Below are 26,440 nucleotides of genomic sequence, written 5' to 3' on the forward strand. Positions count from 1 at the left end.
TGGCTGGTTACTGGATGAGGTGGACAATATGACATTTTGATGCATAAAGATTTTCATACTTGACTGCCTTGAGTATTTGGTAAAGCCAAGGAACACTATAATATAATCCTAATTATCTAATCAAAATGCTGTTGGGATCATTATCCTTTCCTCCTTCTAAGAAACTAGAAAGTCCATGGAATCATCCCAAAATTACATTGAGACATTTAGCAACAAAGATTCGAACCCATGATCACAGGTTCCTGGTGTGCCTAAGGGATGCAACTCTGTACAACAAACTGCAGCACTTAGACAGCTATGGCACTGTGTCTCCGGTGTCCCTGTTAACACTGATATCATGAGTATAGAATCATGATTTAAGAAACCAAAATCTTATCACCTGAATAAGATATTTCAAACAAGAACTTAAGTCTTAACATTAGAAATAAGATTAACAAAATTACAACTTCAAAAAAAATTATCCATACATGTTTGTACCGCTAGAACCAGGATGCTATATGTGTGGCTAAGACAATGGCACATATGGACTTCGTCAGCTGACTGTGATGTAACCATGGTAACATGCTGTCATGAGTGATCTGAAGGAGGGCTCTCCGACATGTTGCATGTGCCAATAGGAGGAGATTGTCGTGCTAGATTGATCGGTATTCGGAGCGTGCTCAGTGGGTCCGACACGTAACCTGGAATAACAAAAACAGTTGTCATGTGATAATGGACTGTTACGGAAATTATCATATGGAATACTTTGATGTGATGAGCGGAATACAGATTTAAAACAAGTTCTGCATATTCCATGGCATGTGATTGACAAAACAATTAATGTTTTGTTAGTTTATGTTTCCATAAACTGAAAACAATTTGGCCATGCCCACTAAGCGAACCTTTTTATTTGCTGTGATTATTGCACTTGGCAATGTCACAGATTTTGCATAATTGTCCGTGACAGTTGTGTGTGAAGTTATTATTGTTGACTACTCATTTATAAGAACTGAATTCAACATGTTTTTGTCCTTTATGTAGTCAAGTGGCCTCAAATATAATCAGATTCATACCAGACAAGCAGTGACAGACTGCAATTCCAGCAAACCACTAGATAAAAAGACACCACATATCAGCCAGGTCACAACTCAAATCACCGAATCACTTCTTCATTGTATCTTATGATAACCTCAGTGAATTTGTTGCATAGAGATAGTTTATTTGATACTTGCAAAGCGTTTCTGAAACTAAAACTGCAAACAGTCATATAGTGGTAGCGGGTTTCAACAGAATTACAGCATGATAACAGACGTATTCACTGTTACATAGAAATATTCAAATCTGATCTAAGAAAAGTAGTGGTCAACAGCATGAGCAACAAGGTCAGGTTGACCCGGGCAGCCCATACAACTAGCAGTCATCCCTGGGAACTCTCAGAGAGAATGTACGTCCAACCATCCACACTTGTAACACGCAACTAGATGGATAAGGTAGTAGTGAGTGAGTGAGTGAGTTTAGCTTTATGCTGCACTCAGCAATATTCCAGCTATATGGCGGCAGTCTGTAAATAATCGAGTCTGGACCAGACAATCCAGTGATCAACAGTATGCGACAAGGAGATCTTGTGTATATTCAGCTACGTCAGGTACATGTATCTAGAAGACTAAACTATTATCTCACCATTTTTGTCAAGTTGTGGAAATGGAAGCCGTTTTCTTTGTTCTTCCCCTGGAGGTACACTGAAACATTGAATAGGAGTAAAATTGACCACCAGAGACCATATAATTATTATTATTATCCTATTATATAGTCTCTGTGATCACTTAATACACATTCATAAGACAGAGGCTGTATCAAGAATATTTAATGTTTTCTGACTGGTATTTACGCAAGAAAACGCAACTAGGCAAGTAACCTTGTTTCGCGACGATTTATCAGAGTACCCCCGTAATTACGACAAGGAAACTGAATCGGAAAACTCACAAGTTTAACGTTCAGTACCAAAACAACACCACATGACTTCCACTACTTACCACAGTTAGGTCACAATGGTGTGCTAAGGTACTTAGCAGCTAGAACGCTACGAAATCCATAAGGAAATCGGGAAGGACTCACTACACTGACATGATGTTTCCATGGAGTAGAGGTCAGCAAGCGAGATTGTCGAACACTTCTACATCCGTAGGGAGCAACGACAAGGTAGGCCCATAACTACCAAGGTCACTACGTGCGATGGTTAGTTTGAACCCATTGACTTACTGAGCACAATTGCTCCCAGGGACCGGGACCCCCGAGAAATGTGGTGTTCAGTCACTACCTTCACGAAAGTGAAAGGACGCAGCTTAGCGAGTGTAATCAGTCGCATTCCCACGATTTCCAAGGTACCCCCGTAATAAAAGTCTAATGACTAGTATCGGGCCAGCCACTGCTTCGAAACAACCCCCACAGACACCTTGCCAAGGAGGGTGAAAGGGTAATTGAATCGGAAAACTCACAATTTAATGTTCAGTACCACATCATCTTATGACTTCCACTACTTACCACAGTAAGATCACATAGATGTGTATAGGTACTTAGGAGCAGGAACACTACGAAGTGTAACACTTCGGTAATGACTCACTTCACTGATGTAATTACTCCATAGAGCAGATGACAGTAAGTGAGGTGGCGACTCTCCAGAGTCTCAAATTAAATTGAGAGGTGAAATTGAAGTCCCAGAAGAATCGAAGACACAAATCAGAAATAAAATTCAGAATTTTATTCAGATTGTACACAAAGCAGCAACGATCGCAACTGGTGATCATCTGTGCTGAAGCTGAATGTTGTACCAAGTGGGTGAACAGGTCTACATCTGGTCGTGATAACAGGTAGATCTTCGATTGGAATATCAGAGGCAGTTGTTTCCACTCCATGAGTGACGGGTGTTTGGGACGTGACAGGGCATCGGCAATGACATTCCTCACCCTGGGAATGATCAGATGATAAATTCGAAACATCAACTGAAGCAGAGCTGCTGATCCTGTCGTCCCCTGATGGTTTATGTATCAAACTACCATCGAAATGTCTGATTGAAATCAGTATATGAGAGGACCGTAGTTCAACTGCCCAATGCCGAATGGCGAGAATGACAGTGCTGAATTCCAATTCATTGATAGAAAGGGCCCTTTCTCCTGATGACCACTGCTAGGCCACTTGATGGAGAGAGTGAGCGCCCCAGCTTGAGAGATGCGTCAACGAACAGGTGTTGAGTCAGTATGAAGGGCACCATAGAGACTCTAACGCAAACATTCCACTTGTTGAGCCACCAACAAAAGACTAAATGTAGTTGTGCGGGAAGACGAATCAACTCCCTGGGGTTGTTGTCCCGGATGTATGGGCACAGAAACATCTGAAGAGGGGCTTGACCAGCTGCAGCTGGCCCCCTGTAGTCAGGGCTTGTTAGCAGCAGACGTCAACCACCCTAGTAACTTCTGCCACTGGCAAAAGTTGTGGGTTGGACCAGCACTAGTGGTAATGCGTTGTCACTGAATCTTGTCCCACCTCTCCTGGGGCACAAACATCCATGACCTCTCCGTGAATATTGTCCCAATAAAAATTGTGACGATAATCACTGGGTCGGTGTTACCTCCGATTTCTCCTAATTCAGCAGCCATCCTAATTGGCGCCCCAGCCAAAGCAACTTGATGATGAACTGCCTGTGGAGATGGAAGGACTACTGGATCCTGCTGGGCTTGAACACAGTCATCGATATAGTTCTCGAATGTCACGCTTCGACAATGCAGGTAGCTTGTTATCGGATTGGGCACCTGAGTGAAAAGCCACGAGGCCAGTACATATGCCAAACAGCAGGACCCCTATCGGGTGGTCGAGTGATAGATTCTTTGAACCCGGAATCCATTCATCAAAGGTGAAGATCGGATGGTAGATTAAATCTGGAATGAGATGAGTCCTGGCCACGGAGGACTCTTGAGAACTGTGACCATCAGACCGTCAAGTGCCGAGCGTAATATGTCTATATGACTGCGCTACTGACATCAAATGTGAATTGATTCAGCATGGTGAAGCACATAGCTACTACCTCTGTTCAACCAGCAGAAAAAGGGTACCAGATGGGATAAGTTATGTGACTAAAACCTTTAAATGCCTCACAAGCCGTAAGGTAAACCGGATAAACAAATCAGTTTGTCATGCTTAGAGCTTGCCACTCCGTGGTGAGGAATTCAGCGCCTCACAGATGCCCTGAAAACTAAGGTCGTGTTGAAAACTAGCAGAGTTCGACAAATTTGGCCGTATCTAGATGCAAGTTCACGATCCTCATTGAGGGGTTAAAAAACCAGTGTTGACAAGTCCCATCCTTCATGTTGAAAGTAATAAATAGAACATCTGGTATTTTCCTCTAGGTAGCTGTAGGCGGTTGGCAAACCAAGCGACCATGTGTGTCGAATCAACCAAAACAATTCCTGCATCTTAAAGGCAACTGGCATAGCCCGAACCATGAAAACAAAGACAAAGTTCGATGTGGGTTAAGTGTCTTAGGAGGCACCCCAGACACAATTTGCATAGGCTCTGACGAACCAATAGGCCGGTAAGATGCGTCGTGTTGGAAATAACACGAGTGGTGAATCGCCGAATTTCGGTGAATCAGCTCAATTGGTAGGCAAGGCAAGATCCGAGGAACAGATTATTGACGAATGCTGACAGTTCAATGAATGCTGACGATTCAGTGATCTTGAATGGCCAGGTGAACTGGTTCGACGATATGAAGCGGTTCGGCCTGGTGGAACGGGACGAGTCGGTTCAGCTTAGTATTCTGATTCAGAAGGGTGAGCCGGAACGTTGATGTGATCTGGATCGTGACTATGATCTGGATAGGTTTGGTAATCCGAAACGTTTAAATGATCTCAGCTGATGGAGAGTTCTAGAACAATCAGATGAACCGGTGAGCCAGAAATGTTCCCGCCGAGGTGAATTGTTTTGGTGAAGAAAGCCGTTATGGCGAGGCGAACCGTTTCAGTGCGATGCATCGAATCGATGATGTGAACCGTTTCGGCGATAAGAAACAGTCTTGGACAGACATATATGGCAAATTGAGTCGATGTCGTGATCCAATACGCCTTGGCGAAATGGTTCGGCCTGGTGAATCCATTCAGTGTGGTGAATCGGTTCGGCGATTTGACGATGTAGATCCGCTGTGTGAGTCAGCTGGCAACACAGAGCGGTTCGATTAGGCAGAACGACGGGGTAGACATCTGATGATGCGCCAATAAAATCATCACCTACCGACATGGGAATCTCCAAATGACGAGGAGTTAATACTGGTTGTTGAAAGCGGGGGTTTTGTCGGGTGATCAACTGTTGAAGTGTAACGAGCTGTCTGCCAGCCAACAGGAGCAAGCATGTCCATATGCTCTAAAAACGTCCTTGATAAGGGAGCACATTCCCGACAACGTTTGCTTCAGGAACACAGGTCAATACAACCACACATGACGTGTGGGGATCCGAGGAAGAAAATATTGTTACAGTGTGCGCAAAATTACACTACTTAGGGTTAACTGCCCATGATATATTTCTCCTGTTAACTTTAAGGTGAGGTGAGGTGAAATTGGGTTTTACGTCGTGCTTGAGAATATTTCGCTCATATGACGAATGTTAACTTTAAGGAAAACTGAGAACTCTCACAATACGTCCACACGCCGAAGACCCAGGTTCGATTCCCCACATGGGTATAATGTGTGAAGCCCATTTCTGGTGTCCCCCACCGTGATATTGCTGGAATATTGCTAAAAGCGGTGTAAAAATAAATTCACTTACTCACTCAATCACTCAATGAATGGAATCTGGTGATTTATAAATGACTTATTATTTAATATATGTAAACTTTTGTTATGACATATTCACATGTCCCATTACCTCCTGGTTGTTCTGTGACCTAGTGCCACAATATTACAGTTATATAAGGATATAAACAATCAAGTCTACAAACACAATCCAGTGTAATGAGCAATGATACATGGATGACAATGTTTACGAGATGATCTATCTACCTGTTGCGTGAAGCCTCCTGCTCCCAGTGGCTCCTCATGGCCGACACATGTCCCGTCAGTGGCGGAGTCGACCGACCTTCCGGGTCTGAGTCGGTGTCCGTTACCATTGGTAACGAAGAAGGGAAGGACACTGTGGCCCCCGAATCTGCATTACTGAGCATGGCAACAGCCTGTGACTGTTTACACTCCTCCAGAACTGGTAGAAATTCACGGAACTCCGGCCTCTCCTGCAAGAGAACAAACATCCCAGAATATATGTTCCATTAACTGAAATGAAAGACATTTGCCTTGATGAAGAACAAACCCTGAATAAACTCATAGTAACATAACATGGAATAGATTAGATGGATTGTGTTATTAATAGAGTGATTAGTATTACATTACTTTTCACAGAATTTCTGTGGAAGTTGGGAGGAAAGTGAGTGAGTTTATTTTTACGCCGCACTCAGCAATATTCCAGCTATATGGCGGCGGTCTGTAAACAATCAAGTATGGACCAGACAATCCAGTGATTAACAGCATGAGCAATGGGAAACAATGACATGTGTCAACCAAGTCAGTGTGCCTGACCACCCGATACTGTCGGTCGCCTCTTACGATATGCATGGGTTGTTGAAGATTAGTTCTAACCCAGATCTTTACGGGTATGGGAGGAAAGACCCAAGTGATGCCGGTTGTAGACACTTGTCACTTTGGTGAAACATCTGTACAAGTATGGTGCTGACTAATCTAGAAACATGATTCATAACTCTTGTTTACAGATGTGAGGCATGCCCGAGGGATGCCCTTCAGATTGTGGGGACTAAAACAACTGGGCTACCTGGGCATAGGAAAGCATATGACATACAGGATATAACCATTGTTGCATGTTATTTAATGCCGCTCTCAGCATCTTCTTTGAGTGGCATTTTAGAAGCTGGTAAATACAATATAGACAAACTTTCTGGATAACAACTTCTTTATTTTGTGAGTGCAACGTTTGGATACAGATTCAGCAACATTCCAGCTGCGGACCTGCAAATAATGTGGACCAGTCAAACTAGTGATTGGTATCAGCAGCCACCCACCAGGGTAAGATGACACACCTGAACCTGACCAGCCAACAAAGTCATCTCTTACAACCAGCACATTACTGGATCGAACCAAGACTTGGTTATTTGCTGGCTGCTGGAATTGTAATCGAGCTGTGTGACAGAACAATCAAACAATGAAAGAAGTGAATAGTTTTAAACCGCTACATACATCAGCATTGGCATGCCAACCTCTCTGTAAGATGGCCAGGATGGGCTTGGGGGAAGGTGATGGCGATAGGTGGACGGGTGTTGTGGTACGCCATCTCCGCCGCTGCTGCAGCTGGAATGAGAAGTGAGTGAGTGAGTTTAGTTTTACCCCTCTTTTAGCAATATTCCAGCAATATCATGGTGGGGGACACCAGAAATGGGCTTCACACATTATACCCATGTGGGGAATCAAACCCGGGTCTTCGGTGTGGCAAGTGAACGCTTTAACCACTAGGCTACCCCACCACTCCACCCCAATATCAAGATGTAGTAATGGTTGCTAACATGCATATCACCCCTCTGACTGGATATGTGCTACATACTTGAACATTGTTGAACAAACAACACCAAGCATTTCAAACAAGCACAATACATTATGACAGTGAATGTCCATCTGGAGGCTAAACAAATATATACAACTGTCATGCCATACATCAACCTAGGATGTGAAATATATACATACTATATTCAGTCAACTAAAGGCATAACATGGAACCTTGTTATACTTCCTAGTAGTAGAGTAAGTAGTGTAAGATCTACCTTACACAGTACTGACACGGTAATGAGCAGACAGGTGAGGTCCCATTTCTTCCCAGCTACAACTGGACGATACTAACCATATTCGTCATTGGTCCTTGGCATTGAGAAACAAACAAACAAATAGCAGACAATGCAAAGTTTATTTGTGAAAAAGGTGAAGTGAAAGGGTAGTGAGTACCTGTTTTGAGATGGGCGAAGGGCCTGTGTGGAATGTACTTGGTTTGAGATGGACCAAGGGCCTGTGTGGAATGTACCTGGTTTGAGATGGGCGAAGGGCCTGTGTGGAATGTACCTGGTTTGAGATGGGCGAAGGGTCTGTGTGGAATGTACCTTGTTTGAGATTGGCTGAAGGGCCTGTGTGGAATGTACCTGGTTTGAGATGGGCCAAGGGCCTGTGTGGAATGTACCTGGTTTGAGATGGACCAAGGGCCTGTGTGGAATGTACCTGGTTTGAGATGGGCGAAGGGCCTGTGTGGAATGTACCTGGTTTGAGATGGGCGAAGGGCCTGTGTGGAATGTACCTGGTTTGAGATGGGCAAAGGGCCTGTGTGGAATGTAACTGGTTTGAGATGGGCGAAGGGCCAGTGTGTAATGTACCTGGTTTGAGATGGGCGAAGGGCAGTTCCACAGCCAGGAGCTCCCACAGACACAGGGAGAAACTGAACACATCAGCTTTAATGCTGTACTTTGTACACTGGGTGAAGATTTCCGGTGCCATCCAACGCAGATTCTGTCGTGATAAAGCGTCAAGCATCTTTCAAGCAGTAGGATTGGTAGGATTAATCTATTGGTATTTCTAAACACTTTCCTTGGTCTTCTCTCATTGAATCGGAATAAAAAGATTCTTTGTGTGAATGTTAAAATGTTATATTAGAAATAAATTCAACAATGTCTTTTGTTTTTTAATTAGTCCATCAACAAGTCTGAAGTATGTCAGTTGCACCCGGACTGAATTTCTTTTCCTCCTGTATTATCCTGACTGACAACTTTGAGATATGTTCTGAATTATATCTTATCAATGACCACTAGCCTTACAGGAGTAAAACAAGCAATCTGTAATCTAATGACTTAATCCCTTTGGCTCAAACAAAGCTCCTGAGAAGAAATGATCAAGACTGTTCCTACCCCTGGCTGTTTTGTCATGTTGTCCTCTTCTGTAGATCGGAGGAACCTTGACTCTGAAAACAAATGCAGGCACATCTTGTTTCCATCCAAACCATGTAAGCACACCTTATTCCTTGTGAAACAATGGTCAAACACCTTATCTCCAATAAAACTAAGTAAGCACACCTTACCACACCAAAGTCAGCAGACTTCCACTAAAACAATGTAAGCACACCTTACTTCCAGTAAAATATATCTTAGTTTATCTGGTTGCCAGTTTACACAAATTTAACATCCAAAAGTAACAGCCATGGTTACACCAGTGTATAAAATAGTTTTGAAATATGGCCTGTCCAAGGACTGGCTGTTCAACATGTGACCAGTCCTGAACAAACACAGCCAGTCCAAAAACTAAAACAAAGAAAAAATGATAGATAAGACGAAGTTCAAACCAAGTTAAGTTAATTTTTTCAAACATTCCCCCCGACCAAAGGACTGCCTTATTTAATAGACTGTCCTTCACTAAAATAGACCATCAAGGATGGTGGGACTGCATATGTTTTATACACTGGTTACACTCCCAATTTGCAGTGCCTTACTAATTGCATACATTTTTATTCTAATTTGCAGTTACATATTGCCAGCGTGTACAGAAATGTTCAGGTTTGGTATGTTTCATCAAAACTATGATTTCAGTCAACAGGTGCCCATGTCCCTGTGCCTTCCGCTGGACTCTCAGTAGGGCAACTTGAAGCAAGGACAGTATCAACTGTGACGTGGCAAGCAGCAATATGACCCTTCATAACATTAAGATAACTGATGCCAGATCGGATATTATCACAGAAACATAGTAAATTGAAATTAGGTCACTGGACTTGTGTTTGTTTGTTTAATGTCCAACACCCCACTCAGCAATATTCCAGCTATAGGCTAGTGGTTAAAGCGTTCGATCGTCACGCCGAAAACCTGGGTTCGAATCCCCACATGGGTACAATGTGTGAAGCCAATTCTGGTGTCCCCCGCCGTGATGTTGCTGGAATATTGCTAAAAGCGGCGTAAAACCAAACTCAGTCAGTCAGTCAGTCCAGCTATAGGGTGACTGTCCGTAAATAATCCAGTGATCAACAGCAGGAACATTTGGATACAATGACGTGTCAACCAAGTCAGCGAGCCTGACCATCCGATCCCGTTAGTCGCCTCTTCTGACAAGCATGGGCTGCTGAAGACCCATTCTAATCCGCATCTTCACGGGTACACAGGACTTGTAATGGTAATGTGTAACTAGTTGAGTGTTTATGACTTTACAAGCTGACCGTTTGGTCATACATGGTAGTGACACATGTGAGTAAACATGATAAAATCATTGTGTTTTAGGATACCAACCTCCGAAGTCCGCGACCAAGGCATGTCCATTCTCATCCAATAGGATGTTGTGACTGTAAACTTATACAAACCTGTAGAGGTTATGAATTCTTTGAAGAAAGTCCTCCTTGGGGTACATATAAGCATTAAAATGTCCATTTTAAATCCTACGACAGTTGTAACTATATTTTTAATAAAATATTTACAAAACAAAAAACTCGTTTTGTCTTGTGAGACCACCCCTACAGGGCCCCACCGGACCAACACAGCCAAGAGCAGGTAACTCTCGCCGTCTACCTCGTACCTCACTTTTCATGCTGAACGTGTCAGACAGAATGAGGGGAGGCGGGTGGCCTTACCCCAAGGAGGACTTTCTTCAAAGAATTCATAACCTCTACAGGTTTGTATAATTCTTTTTCAGAAGAAGTCCTCCTTGGGGTACATATAAGCATATGACAGACTCCCAAAGATATTTGAGACGGGAGTGGCATTCTGTCTGGCAACAACTAAACCCGTGGTGGAGTGAAATCTACAACCGATACGGAAATAGAAAACACCGAGCCACCTGACCGCTGATGTCAATCAGACGGGGGCGGGAACTAGAGAGCCCAAGCTTATATGTCAATTGGCTCAATATCAATGACATAAAACCCCGCCCCCAACCATTACAATGGAAGGAATGTATGGGGACATGTCGAAACAACTCCCAACCCTAATATAGCCCCAGCCAGACAATCGTGGCGAGAGGTATAAGGGTAGGGAAAGCGTAAAAAATTTAAACGCTACAAAGCCAATAACCCAGGAGTCGAGCTAATAAGTACTGCAAACTAATGCTCGAATGCAGCCCCTGTTTGGAAGAGGGCTAGCCGGGACCTCGATAAAACCCAGAGAAATTATTAGCCTCGCTAAAACTTTCTGAGGAAATCGAACGAGTACAAACGCCATGCATTGTACGAGTGAAAAACACCCCCACCAAACACTCTCGGCGTGAGGAGGGTAAGTGTAGGCCACCATCCCACAAAGCTGATTAACACAGACTCCCAAATACCGAAGGCTCGGGAAGAGGGAAAAACTGTAAGCGTACAAAAATCCCCTGAATAGCGAAAAGCGTAGCCGAACATATGTTGGCTCACCATTACACTAACCTGGTCACGTGACATGCGGCTCGAAGAGAGGCATACCAAACAGTGCCCCGTGGGGGTTCGCACCCAATTCCGTCGCAAGACGGGTTAATAGCATATGACTGGTTAAAGCGTTCAAAACGGACCCCGCCCTCTTGAAGGGGACGTAAGGGACGTATGTACACCCAAACCCGACCCAACCCGAAAGGATGGTAAGGTTAATACGATGTAGTGATATGAAATATATCGACATTGAACACAGAACTGATACCAATGACCAGTTACTAACTTGGTCAGGGTGGCAGGTCACTCTCCACTGGAGAGAACCGAAAGACCGAACCGAGCACGATCCTTAGAATGCGTGTCAAGTTGGTAATGGCGAATGAAGGCGTTCTGCTGGCTCCAAAGAGCGACAGAACCGATCTCCTTCATTGAGCAGTGCCGCTGTGTATTGTCAACAAAGCGGCATCTGCCCTACCCAGTCTGCCTTCAACCCCTCGGGGGGAGGTAAACCGTATCATTGTAACCATACAATTACGGAAACAAGCCAACGAGATAAAGTGCGCTTGCTAGCAGACTCCCCAGTCTTCCCGCCACCAAACAGCACACATGGGTACCCGTACGGATCCCTTTTGTTCGTTCGTTCGTGACAGGCACGGGTGAGCAATCGAAAGATTGGTCCCCAGTGCGGAAGGCTGGGTAAGGGGTGGAAGTGCGATATGAGCAGTCACGTGGAAAGCAATATCGCACTGAGAGTGGTAGGTATCCGGGAGTCGAATACGGACATGATCAGTATAAAATACTGTCAGTGTCGGGTCAGTGGGAATCGCATGGATGTACCCGACCCTTCTACCAGAGTTCACCACAACAAGTAAAGTCGTCTTCCACGTCAACAAGTGAAGTGAGAGAGACGATATACTTGAAAAATTAGGGCCAGACAGCCAATTGTGAATAAGTGGCAATTTTAAGGTGGGCTGGGTCGCCGACGAGGCGGTCGAACCCTGTTCATGCCAGCTACGACGCGATGTACGAGAGGATGCTGCCTAGGCAGAGCACCATCGAACGAGGTGTGAAACGTGGAAATAGCCATGGAGTACCCGGCAATGGTGGAGGTCATAAGGCTCTCAACCAAAACGAGGTTATAGTAACTCCAATATCCGAACTAAGTCCGCAGAATAGGGATTATGAAATCCCCCTATCTGCACACCAGCGCGCCCCACCTATCAACACACTGAACGGGTGTCGAATCCCAGGCAGAATTGTGTCTGCAACGGTTGCAGGAATTCCGTGTGTTATACCCGACAGAGGCCAAGCCACCCAGTGAATCCGAGGATTCGGGTGTGGCGCCCCGTGCAGAGTGAGAATGTCTGGCCGAAGAGGTAATTCGAATCCCGGCGTGCGGGATCGAACACCAACCTGACTGCTGTCAAATCCAGCACATTGATGTGCAGGTTGTGACTTCGTCTCAAGAGGCTGCAGGTCACCCAGAACATCGCCCTAACCCGGTAGGGATGTATCTGGCTGGACTGAGAGCGACGGTGTCTCCAGGGGTGGGGACCCTCGGAGAGACGCCTGACGTCTGTCCATCTGACTGCGTGAGGTTGACAATTCCGCCCAGTTTCGTAACTGATCGTGAGGTCCCGAGACTCAACAGTTATCTGAAACCACGATGAGTCAGTCGCCTATGTACGGGTGACAACACCGGCACTGCGATCTGGCTATCTGAGCTGTAATAAACCTCAATTTGGTGAACACCCTTGGCACCGTAATGTAGCCTAAGGAGAGCACACGAAACTGGTAGCACGTCCCGTCAAACAAGAAACCGAAGGTAAATCTTGAAATCAGGGTGCAATGGAACAAGGAGGTACGCGACCTCGAGGTCGATTGACGTGCGCCAATCCCCTGTCTCGGCAGATGAGATCACCGAGCGCGGTGTCTCCATCTTGAAGGACAGTACCTCTATAAACTTGTTCAGCTCTCAGATGAGAATGGGTCTGAACATTCCGTTCGTAATGGCAACTATGAAATAAGTGGAGTCAAACCCCACATATTCCTGACCATTGGAAACCACCACACTGGTTGCCTACCCCAGCAAAGACTGGATCTCGGCACGGAGTATTGTCGCCGTCTCCCGGGAAGCCGACACAGGAGTGTGTCGCTCCGCCGGTGTTTGCGGCAGAATATAGTAACCCCAGCAGTCGGCAACTTAACGTTTGCCGATGCCTGGGCACCTGAGGAAGTAACGAGAAGCTCAACAGACTTCCGTATTCCTCGAAACTGTCCCGGGCGTATATGCCCATAACCGCCCTCATCATTTGACTGGCACAGCTACAAAGCAGTCCCTAGCCAGATGAGAGTTGCCCCCGTCAGATACCGCCCAGAGTCGCCGACGAAAAAATTCCACCGGCGCTCTCTCCCCTTTCCACCAGCTCCCTCAGCAGCGCTGAGAGATGCGCCGAGTGGAGCATACAGCGTTGAGCTGTGAAGGGGAAACAACGGCAGACTGACGGTAGAGTGTGAGGCCTTGTCCCGGATGCCGTGCTGGAAGCAGGCTTCCCTCCGGGAGGCGAACTCCAACGGTTCGGGTAGTCGACATGGACAACACCTGCGGCAACACAGCCGCGATTCTATCTCGCACTTGCCCTCAGGGACGAACCTACTTAGTGGTAAGTTCAAAGTAGCGAAATGAGCCGAAGCTCAAATCGACTTGTCCACTGTACGAGCCTGAACCCCGATTCCGAGGCACATGTGAGAAACCTGACAATCAAGGTTTCACAAGCACTCAGACAGACCTCGGAGCGGCGAGGTGACAGTCACACCCGGCACACTCAATGGCATCTAGGTCAATACGTCGATAGACATCAGGCCGAGACCTGAACTACCGGCGCCGAGACCTGAACTACCGTTGTCGGGAATCTGCGCCCTACCAGTGCCGAAGCCTGGGTCGGCGCTACCCACGGGGTTCAGAGAATCCGCAGAGCCGAAGCTCAGCTGTTCTAGACCGAACCCCGATCCCGAGACACGTAGGAGTAGCCTGATAAATCAGGTTTCCCCAAGTACTCTCCAAAAGCGCACTGAGCGTATAGTCAAACATAGCCTATAGCGCTATATAAATACCCATACATACACATGTATGTACGTCAGTGCTCGGGTCGGCGGTTCGAGTTCGAACCCCGATCCCCAACACATGGGAGTGGCCTGACAATGCAGGGCTCCCCTGGTGTAAGTGCACGGGTAGACCTCGGCGCGTCGAGGTGATCGGCAGCTCGTCACACTCAACGGCCGCTTGGCCAGGGCATCGATAGACATCAGGCCGAGACCTGAGCTAACAGCGCCGGGGATCTGCTCCGTACCGGGGCCGAAGCCCAGGTCGATGCTAGTCCGATCTGCAGTCCCGAGACACAAGGGAGTAGCCTGGCAATGCAGGTTGCCCCTGGTGGACACAGGTAGACTTTGGAGCGCCGAGGTGATCGGCAGCTCAGTGGAACCCAGACCGGGGCGCCGAGAGGAACCTGCCGCTATACAGGTTTCCCGGGCAACCCCGACTGACCACGTGGCGCCGAGGTGTCCCCGAGCTGGTCGGCGCCTAGGCGACCGCCAGTCAGGGCACCAGGGCAAAACCTGCAGGGCGAAACCTGCATCGCCGGCGCCAGGCGCTCGTGACGAACCTGAGCCCGAAGCTAGGTCGCCACAAGGTGCCGAAGGCGCCGAGGTGTCCCCGAGCTGGTCTGCGCCTAGGCGACCGCCAGTCAGGGCACCAGGCGAAGACAGGGCAAAACCTGCATCGCCGGCGCCAGGCGCCCGTGACGAACCTGAGCCCGAAGCTAGGTCGCCACAAGGTGCCGAAGGCACACCATCACCTGAGCCGAAGCCAGGATCAAGCTGCCTGGGAGGAGGCGCGTTCTCCGAGCCAGAGCTCGGGCCGCAGCCAACCCCCCCAGATGCGTCCGATCCACCCCCGACGACAGGCGTGCTGAGCTCCTTGCGGAACCCAGACAGCACCGTGTCAATCGGGGCGGGAATTTCACCACAGACGACACCTGGTGAACTTACCTTCGAGATCAACACTTTGCGAGCCGAGCTCCTTACGGAGCCCGGACATCGCGCTATCAATCATCGAATTGACATTATGTTGAAGAATATGTTGCTGCAATAGTGAAGCAAATTGAGTCATATTTAAGTCAGCAACATTGTTTGCGGGGGAAACGATAAAGGGATTTCCTTAGAAACCTTTTATCAAATATTATCCCCCGCCTGAAGCAGATTAGTGAAAAACATAAAATCTGCGTGTCGGAAAGAATGCGCGTGAGGCGCAGAAACCCAGACAAAAACACAACCTCGGCCTATGAGCCACGTTGTGTGTAAACGTATGAAATATGTATCATAATACAACATAATGTAACAGTAATATTGACGCAAGGGCGTTTATTATGAGCATCCTTGATCGTCGTGAGCGTCCACGGCTAAACACCGGAGGCACACTTTATAACCATCCTGTGGCGGTAGTGTGCATGGCACAACGCACAGGGTGTAAACTGCAACAAACAGAACCACGCCAGTGTTACTAGCAGGAACTGTGAAGCAGCAAACACATAAACACAAGTAATAGCAAGAATAATCCGCACGGGCGATATATAAATGCTACAAGCTACAGCCATTTAAATACTAAACATACAATGCAAAGCAGAAAAAAGGCTAGCCACCCCTGCGTATACATACTAGTGATAGAGTAAAGTTGAGTGATACGAAACGAACACTATCAAAATTACTCAACAACGACTTACCACAAATTCGCTGAAAAGAAAGAGAATTTAGGCAAGCCTACCATATAATATGCAAACATAATATATGAACTCCCTACTACAAGCTACCAAGAACATATAGCAAGGAAACCACGATCGCGCGGTCCGCCATTTTGCCTGCCACATGGCTGGAAAACAGAGAACCCACGGCAAAGTTACAACAAAAGATGAATGAAAATATCCACATATGACGTCCATCTAACGCCCGTGCGTAGAGAAAGGAACCATACATACAGATTGAGACTCTTTTACACTCATCGTATCGGTAGGAGAGCAAACTCGAAACGAACACCACGCACGTCTATTCAACAGAACGACAGCATGAAAAGTGAGGTACGAGGTAGACGGCGAGAGTTACCTGCTCTTGGCTGTGTTGGTCCGGTGGGGCCCTGTAGGGGTGGTCTCACAAGACAAAACGAGTTTTTTGTTTTGTAAATATTTTATTAAAAATATAGTTACAACTGTCGTAGGATTTAAAATGGACATTTTAATGCTTATATGTACCCCAAGGAGGACTTCTTCTGAAAAGAACTGCAACCAAAAGATGAACATACTTTAGTCACATGTGAATCCAGCTGAACAAGCACATGTGATTTCCTTGTACACATTTCAGTGCCAAATAAGCCACCAGTACTATTGATAAATAACCAGAGCCAGTTACAATGAATATTGCATGGTTACACCTATAGCAGTTGTGTGGAGATCACTCTTACCCTGGATACTCAGACAAGGCCATGTTAGGGAAACTTGACCATTGTTGCAGTGAAGGGGATATTAAATCCTTCATTTGGGAAATGACTTCAAATGAGACAATTCAAGGAGGAAAAACCTACTGAAATAGTATTGCAATAGTTGGTTGCAATAGTATGTTGCAATGGACTATCCTTATTGCAATAGTATGTTGCAATGGACTATCCTTATCGCAATAGTATGTTGCAATGGACTATCCTTATCGCAATAGTATGTTGCAATGGACTATCCTTATCGCAATAGCTATCCTTATCGCAATAGTATGTTGCAATGGACTATCCTTATCGCAATAGTATGTTGCAATGGACTATCCTTATCGCAATAGTATGTTGCAATAGACTATCGCTATCGCAATAGTTGTTTCCCCCTCAATAGTCACCCCTAGTTACCAGTATTATAGCAATAAGGTCAGAGATTGTAATTTTATGATGATTTTGATATTCTATACTTATCCTGACTCATGCTTATTGCTTATCTCCCTTCTCCTTTCAACGGTTACGTGGAAACTTAAATACCATTCTTCCCAAGAACAATCAAAATCTCACACACCCCCGTAGAGCCCCACTTTCCCGCCAAAACAAAAGCTTCCCACCTGACCTGAGCCCTGCTCACCTCACCCTCTCCTGATTAAGCCAGCACTAGGGTCTACAGTGAAGCCCGTAGTGCTGAGAGGGGATGGTTGGGAATGGTTCTTCAGGTATCGCACTGACAAACTTAACATGCAGGTGAACATGCTGAAATCTTCAAAGTGTCACTGTGACCTTGAAAATTATGTGAACGTCACCTGCACCTTCCCTAGATGAAGCTTGGTGTCAGAAAATCCAGTGAACGGTTCTTGAGATATTTCTCTGACAAGGGTAAAACACTAAAGTCCCCATGTGACCTTGAAATGAAGGTGGGACCTTTCGCACACTGTGATGAAGCAAATATGGTACCCAATATGAAAAGAATCTAGTCAACGGTTCTTAACAGATGGATGGAGCCTATCGGTAATACTATATCCCCCTCTTCAGTCTCTTTGAATAACTGACAAGAAACTTGAAACCCAGATCAAGTAAACAGTTAAAACATAAAGTCAATGAAGCTGCAAGTCTGCACCCAAACATCCTGTATTTACGGAAGTCAATTACTAAACTGTTGATGGTCACACATACTATCGAGGCATTGATAGCTTTTCGTTTCTACCATTGATTAATTGCTATTGGAGACTCAACAATTGCAATCCATCGATAGTTCGATGCATCGTCACAGCACTATCAGTAACGGCTTTGGTCCAAATGTAATTTTAGAGTAAAATTGATATTTTATACTTATCCTGACTCATGCTCTTTGCTTGTCTTCTTCTTCTTGCTAACATAGTGGAACACTTGTATCTCCTTATTTGAAGCTCCCTTCAAAATAAAATCACTAATTGGTACTCACCACGAGTTGCTCCCCTTTGTTTCCCCTGGCGGGAAAGGTGTCGCCACCCTCTGGCCATGTGCTCCACTCTCTCCTGATTTAGCGAGCCCAACACTTGAATTTACAGGGAAATCCAAAGTGTTATGTGGGAGGATGGGAGGAGTTACTCCTCATGAGTCAGGATAAGCATAAAATATCAATTTTACTCTAAAAATTACATATTTTTCCTTATCCTGACTCATGCTCTTTGTTTGTAGCATCCTACGGAACGGAGGTGGGTAACAGAATACTTTGGATTTATAATTAGTGATTTTGTATAGATATACTGTAATATCCCCTACGGGAACTTCATGAAGGCTTAGATTTAGGATGTTTCCTGTATAAAGAAAACCATAGGTTATATAAAGCCATTAAAGGGGAATTACATTATGAATATATTGAACAATACATATAAATTATATATATATATATAGGTGACTCTGATAGAGGCACTGAAATTGACTATACCAAAGTATATGCTTAAGGTTGAATACTTAAGCTGAACATATATACATAGCCCTAAACTCCGTGAGAGTTATAAGCTAGATGAGTATGTATAAAATACATATTAATCTTGTGAGGATAATATTTTAACGCCTACGAGGGGACTGTCAGTTGCTGAGCGAGGACCAGTGGTCCGAATGGTGGAATGCCAGAGACATCTTCTGTAGTGATGTCTCTCAGGTAGTGATTAGCAAATACCATGTTAGATTTCCAATAGCATCCTTCCATAATCGTGTTCAAGGAACAGTTACCGTAGGGCGAGGGTAGAGGCCAGTGCCCTGATCTCATGTGGATTTGATGCTGTTGGTGGGTCCAAGCCTGCTGCCTTGTAGGCACGGAGAATGACAGTCCTTATCCAAATAGATATTGTGGTCCGTGACACTTCTGTTTGATTCAGAGGCTTATAAGGGGATGAATAAACGCTTGAGAAATCTTCTCCTTGTTTTGATCGTCAGAAATAAACTTTGAGCCTACCGGACACAGTGATAGGTCTTGTGTATCTTCTGATCCGAGAATAGAGGATAGCCGGATGTGGAATAATCTGTCTGGTTGACCTGGCAGTTGATTTTTGGCGATGAAATCCCATCTTAACCGAGGTGCGCTGTGTTATGATTGTCATCAAACTGTATCCTCTCGTGAATCCAGAGCTGAATTTCAGACATTCTTGCTGCTGTGGCTAGCTTATAGCAGAAACAGTGTTTTCTGTGAGAGAAATTCAAAGTTTGTCGATTCCAAAGGTTCATAGACCTCACTCGTGAGGTGTTGTAACACTACATTCAGATCCCAAGCTGGGCGGGAACTTCCGCTTTGGTCCTCCAATCGGAAAGCTCGTGAGTAAGGCCAGTAACTCTGGAGATCTTGTCAATTTGACACCCGCTCTCATGGTGATTACAGAACTAAGCGCGCAAGATATGTTGATATCGTTGAACCTTTTAAATGTTTGTTTTGGCGAGGTAACACAAATAGTCTGCCACTTGAGGTTGTGGAAGCCTCTCTGCTGTAAACCCTTTCTTTGTTGCATAATTTTCAAACTGTGCCACTTGTCGCCGCATTGCCACGAAGTTGAGTAACGTAGCGCGTTGACTGCTTTTGCCGCCTGGCAGAATATCCTCTTGTTTAAACACATTTGTATACAGTCCATAATGCAGTTGGAACATTGCTGGGTTCCGCACTTGTTTGGTGTGAGGATGAATTAACAGGTTTGCGCGCTGGGTAGCTCCAGTGTTGGTTGACCGATTTCTTGAATTAGTATGGAAACCACGCTCTGGCCGCCAGTAGGGCGCACCAAAGTGAGTTGTAGTGGCTCTGTGTTTGTCTGATTTTCTGTAATACTTGAGGTATTATTGCTGGCGGCGAAACGCTGCACGCATTGAGGCCTTCCCATGATAGACTTAGAGCCGCCCGCTGCCCAAGCTTGGGGTCTGGGACTGGTGACACGTAATGTCGGTAGCTGATTGCTGAATCGCTGCATGCTTAATAGGTCTATTAGCGGCTCCTAATTGCTTGATTATCTGTGCAAAAATTTCCCTGTTGATCATCCACTCTGTCGGTGATGGTAGATGAGGCCTAGAGAGAGCCGCCTGCTAGTATATTTCTGGCCCGGAATGCACTGCCTGACATGTAGATTTAGATCTTGTATTAAATCGAACAGTTGAAAGCTTAGGTTCAAAAGGTTCATCGATCTCGCTGAGCCTTGCTTGTTTATGTAGAACGCCACTGTCGAATTGTCTGTATGGATCATTAGGCGCGATTTTGTAGAAATGTGCCCAATGTAGAATGGCGCTGATTACAGCTTTCATTTCTAGACTGTTTATATGGAGTTTGCATTCTTGCTGATTCCATAACCCTGATATCGTGGTGGTGGTGAGATGAGCTCCCAACCTTGGAGTGACGCTGCTCTACATACAGATGGGTTTTGTATTCCTGCTCTGCTAAACAAATCCCTTCGCAGACATTCGATTTTTGGTCCACCATAGTAGATGCGGCCTGAGATGTTTCGGGTAGACTGAATGGTTGTACATCGCTGAGATGTGCGCTGATGAGGACCTGTAGGGGACGTGAACTGTAATCTGCCTGTGACAGTCATGTCTTGGGCTGATGTGAGAAGACCTAGTAGGCTCTGCCATTGTCGAGTGGTAACGGAGAGAGTAGAGCTGGTGGAATGGTCTGCTGTATCTTGAGCCAACGGTCTTCTGGTACCAAAATACGGTTATGATTTGTGATGAATCGAATACCTAGGAACTGCAGGTCTTGTGCGATGGTACTAGGTCCGACTTGCGTAAGTTTACTAAATCCAACCTAGTTGTGTTAGTAGCTTTATGATGTAATTTAACTGTAGTTTGAGACGCAGTGGATCTTGATCTACTTTGTATCCCGTCGTCGAGGTAAAACGCACCGCGCAGCCCTTGACGATGTAGAAATTTGATAATCGGGTTTCGCTATCCTCGAATAGCCAGGGGCTGATGATATTCAATGGGAGTACTTTCACACTGGTAATGTAGCCCTTCTAGAGTAAATCGTAGGTATTTCCTGGAATCGGGATGAATGGGGATGCAGGTAGGCATCCTGTAGATCTATGCTGCCCATGTAGTCCATAGGATCTAATCATCTGGCATGAACTCGAGGTAAATGTATCATGCTTGAAACTTCGTGGTTTGCGTGATAGTTCTTGTTGAAAAGCTCATGTTGTAGATGAGTCTGTATTTCTCCGCGGAGTTTTTCTGGGAACTAGGAAAACTGGGGAGTAGAAACCTGGTCTCGGCGCTTGCTTGATCTATTACTTCTATGGCCTGTTTGGATAGGAGTGATGAAACAGCCTCTCTTATCTTTGGTAGTTGCCATGCTTTGTAAACGAACTTGGGGGTTTGATTGTCAGCGGGATCTAAACTGTTGAAGAATGTTGGAGGCGTAGGGTCTTGCAATATTCCCCGTTTTCCCAGTGTAGTTGGAAGAAATTCCACCCACTTGAGCTGGCTGTACTGGAACGGCTGGGGGGTGGAAGACTCCAGTCGTTCAACCCGTGTTTCAGCGTCTATACCGCGGGAACCTCTGGGTGTCCTGCCTCTTCCTGATCCCTCCTCTATAGCTTGCCATATGGGCGTGACTTAAAAGAATCTTTACCTCTAGAGCTGGCTATCTTCCTGTCTCTTGCTCTTTGTAGGCCCGTGAACTTAGATCTGCCTGAGTATCTTTGTGAAGTCTGACCGAATGACGGCTAGTATGTGTCCATCGATCTAATCATAAGGACTTCCCCTGGAATCCTTAGAGAGACTTCCTTTGGCGACTTTGTCGATTTCTCCGGCCAAAGATGGATGTTGTCGACCACGGGGCTGTATAAAGTGGGGCTGTAAAGTTCTCCCCAATTACAGGAGGCGAGGAGGCCTTGACGAAGCTAAGGTCAGTGCTGCTGAAACAGATGTAAGATGATCCGCTAAAAACCGCTGATCTTTCTTTGCATAAGTAAGGCAGAATAAATCATTCTATCATCTTCCATCGTGGAATCCCGAATCTAGTAATAAGAGTCTCATTGATCGCCCTAGATCTATTTAACCCAAAGAACATACCGCCTCGCCATGGTTTCTATATGAGCCAACTTCTATGATCATCCATCTTGTAAATCTTGTTCTTTACATCGCTGATGATCTTATAGTTCTCATCGATGTCCTGGGCCTTGTAGAAGGAGTCCATGTTATGCGGAGAACTTCTTGGCTTGAAAGTTGGGCAGATGTGGTATCTGAACTTCGTAGCTTCTGGAAAGCTGCATCTAGATTCTGTGGCACTGCCGCAATCGGGCGATCGGGTAGAGTGATTGCATCTGGATCATCTTCCTTCATCAAATACGCCTGCGCTTGTATTGCCACTTTTAGATGGTGATGTGAGATCTAGGTTATTGACCATCCAATACCATTATCTCTGCATCAGAAAATATGATTCCTCCATCATCCTCAAAACCATCATCATTAACAAATTGTAGATGCTCTTCGACTGGTGTAGCTGTCTGTATATCTGATGAGGTTTGTATGCGATCTAGTTGACTTGTGCGCCGCTTCTATGTGGAGATCTGACGGGTGATCACCTGGTGATGAACGGTGGAGATGCGTCATGGGATGATCTTCTCGAGACTTGTGAGGTGAATGTTGATAGCTTCGCTGCTCTTCGGCCGCCTCGACGATGTTCTTCTAGATGATGAAGATCTGGAATCATATGTCCTTAGCGAATGCCTTCGCGAAGCTTCATTTCATCGGTCCGTCCGGATCGATGATATGACTTGAGCTTCGGCTTCCGTGTGTCTGATGGTCTGAGTCCATATCTAGAGATGAAATCGAAGATGGTGATGATCTCTCCAGCTTCGCCGAAGGCCTTGCGAAGGCTGTACATCTAGGTCCTTCGCCAAGGTGGTGCGGACTTCCTTCGCGAAGGTGACATCGCCTTGGCTGCTAATGCTGACGGGGGTGCCTCTGGGTGCTGTCGCTTGGAGCCTTCGCAGGCTCGACGGACGCTTTGGCGCGAAGTTTGTAGTGGTCCTCCATGATGTTCATAATCTGCCGTGATCATGTCTTCTGGGATGATCTCTGGCACGCGCGTCGTCATGCCTTTTCGCGCATGGGGTTCACATCAATGACGCCTGATCGCCGGGTGTAGAGGCATCAGGCTGCATGGTGATCTCTGCAGAAGTCACAGTCGCTGACACCGGTCGCTTCTTCTGCCGTAAGTCGGGGATGATTATCGGCTGATCATCGAGGCCCAATTCTGCTGCTGGAACGATCTCGCTGAGAAAGTTCTTGCTGTCTTCGTGATTTCCCTTTGGAAGTCTGGCGCTGCCCTGGAGTGTCCTCAATCTGCGTTGAGGCAGCGATGAGGCCCTCTTAGACTTGGTCTGCAAAGACGGATGTCTGGGGAGGGTCGTTTCTTCGAGGTAACGGATCATGCGTCCCACGCTCCTCTGCCGCAGGGGTCTCTAGCAGAACACCAGACGGAGAGGGTCGATCATCTAGCAGCTGACTGGATGGAATATCTGGACTCTCTGCCATGTTTTGCCCCTTTTGTTTCATTGATCTATTCGCAGCACGCCTTAAGACGCTTAAAGATGATATTTATTAAATGCAGAATGAGATGAAAAATGTAACTGTACCTTTTAATGGCTACTGTCTTTCCCTTGCACTTTCCTTTGTAGACCTTCCCGAAGGAACCGCTTCCAATGGTTTCCTGGAACTCGATGTCTGTGATCTGCAGATGGAACCGGGACGGGAGGGTGGCACGCAGCTGTAGTACATCAATCTTCTCTGAAAACAGGAGAAACAGACATTAGGGTGGACATTCAGCCTCTCACTGTTATTTCCATGCCAGGGCAATAAAGGCCCTGGACACATTTATAATAATAATAAGGGCATTTGTAATGTGCTGAATTCCCCACCACAGAGTGCACGCTCAAAGCGCTACAATCTGATTATAATTACCCTGGATAACCCAAGCTGCCTGTGAGGCGCTAGAAGGTTAATAGTCACGATTTATCCCACCGGGTACCCATTTTCTACTGGGTGAACAGAGGCAAGTTTGAATAAACTCACTTGCCTAAGGTGAGACCACATGTATCACGTGTGCCTCGTTGTGGGGCAGGACTGAAGTCCTAGAAACTCTCATGAGTCAAGCTGCCAAACACGCTCACCCATCCAAGGATTCTCCGCGCCCAACATTGCTTAACTATCAACAGCAATCCAATCAAATGACAGTGTGCTATCAACAGCAATCCAATCAAATGACAGTGCTTCCTTATTATCCAGATTGAAATGACACAGTGCTACAAATAGCTATCCAATCAAACAACAGTGTACTATCAACAGCAATCCAATCAAATGACAGTGTGCTATCAACAGAGAGCCAATCAAATGACAGTGTGCTATCAACAGACAGCCAATCCATTGACAGTGTCCTATCAACAGCAATCCAATCAAATGACAGTGTGCTATCAACAGACATCCAATCAAATGACAGTGTGCTATCAACAGACATCCAATCCAATGACAGTGTCCTATCAACAGACATCCAATCAAATGACAGTGTGCTATTAACAGACATCCAATCAAATGACAGTGTGCTATCAACAGACATCCAATCCAATGACAGTGTGCTATCAACAGACATCCAATCCATTGACAGTGTGCTATTAACAGACATCCAATCAAATGACAGTGTGCTATCAACAGACATCCAATCCATTGACAGTGTGCTATCAACAGACATCCAGTCCATGACAGTGTGCTATCAACAGACATCCAATCAAATGACAGTGTGCTATCAACAGACATCCAGTCCAATGACAGTGTGCTATCAACAGACATCCAGTCAATTGACAGTGTGCTATCCATCCATGACAGTGTGCTATCAACAGACATCCAATCAAATGACAGTGTGCTATCAACAGACATCCAGTCAAATGACAGTGTGCTATCAACAGACATCCAATCAAATGATAGTGTACTATTAACAGACATCCAATCAAATGACAGTGTGCTATCAACAGCCATCCAATCAAATGACAGTGTGCTATCAACAGCCAATAGTTGTCCAATCAAATGGTACTGCTGGAATAGACTGGTACCAAATCTCAGGTGCTGGTGGGAGGTGAGGAGACACAAGGGCCTGTCATATGTATGGCCTGGAATCTACCGCTGGAGTTTTCCCAGGGTGAAGAAACACAAAAACCAGAAACCCCCTGTAGACACTTCGTGTGGTACCTACCTCTCGTCATGCTGCGGAGTTTCCCAAGGGGGGAGGGGACAGACACATAGGACCCGTCCCCCCAGGCTGTGAGTAGTCCCCACAGGCTGACTCATCCTGTGGTCGCATGTGATGTTTGATCAGCGTCACTATCTGGTCATGACCTGCAGGTCAGGAAAACATACAATATGACATCATTAATCAGAGTTATCCCCCTTGGGATATCTACAGCAACTTCACAATTCCTGATAAGAATTTAGTAAGACTGTACTTACAGATGAATGGTGTTCACATGAATGGTGTGTTCACATAATTTATATTTGGATTTAGGTCTTTTAGGACCAATTAAAATCAACAACAAAACTATTCAGATGCAGTCCAAAGAATTCTGACATCCTGCCCCATTAATTTCCTTAACCAATCAGACTGCTCCACACACTTCCATCCATTTATAAATTGATGGTTCAACATCTCTTGATATTTATCAAGCTCCTGTGATCTTGACGCTATTCATCTCACCTTTCTCATAGGCCCACATGAGAGCCGTCTGCTCTTCCTTCTTCTCACTGCCGCCATTTTGGTCACTGACAGCTGCTATGAGGTTCATATCTGCCCCACTCTCCAACAGGAACTGCACAACACGGATGTGGCCGTGGAAGGAAGCACTGTGCAGCGCTATAACCATGGCAACATGCACACAATTATTTCCACAAATCCAGACAACAAAATTGCAGGAAGTAGAGTCAAGAAAGCTTTTCAATATTAACAATATTATTTGTATTAAAACATTGATACAA

General features: G+C 45.7%; 1 protein-coding gene across 1 annotated transcript in view; it reads right to left on the reverse strand.

The window, feature by feature from the left end:
• Positions 1-35: 35 nt before the first annotated feature.
• The window catches only part of LOC124257638 (serine/threonine-protein kinase TNNI3K-like), a 33,082-nt gene continuing 6,677 nt past the window's right edge, over positions 36-26,440 (reverse strand). The window contains 12 exon segments of the mRNA XM_046691745.1: positions 36-680; positions 1,660-1,718; positions 6,024-6,250; positions 7,266-7,316; positions 7,318-7,376; positions 8,441-8,573; positions 8,969-9,021; positions 10,331-10,383; positions 24,058-24,208; positions 25,665-25,724; positions 25,727-25,807; positions 26,163-26,318. Coding sequence (XP_046547701.1) covers positions 568-680; positions 1,660-1,718; positions 6,024-6,250; positions 7,266-7,316; positions 7,318-7,376; positions 8,441-8,573; positions 8,969-9,021; positions 10,331-10,383; positions 24,058-24,208; positions 25,665-25,724; positions 25,727-25,807; positions 26,163-26,318 — 1,196 coding nt within the window. The 3' untranslated portion in view covers positions 36-567.

The sequence above is a fragment of the Haliotis rubra genome, unplaced genomic scaffold (assembly GCF_003918875.1).
Source record: "Haliotis rubra isolate DU_JTF1 unplaced genomic scaffold, ASM391887v1 Scf67, whole genome shotgun sequence".
Classification (NCBI taxonomy): domain Eukaryota; kingdom Metazoa; phylum Mollusca; class Gastropoda; order Lepetellida; family Haliotidae; genus Haliotis; species Haliotis rubra.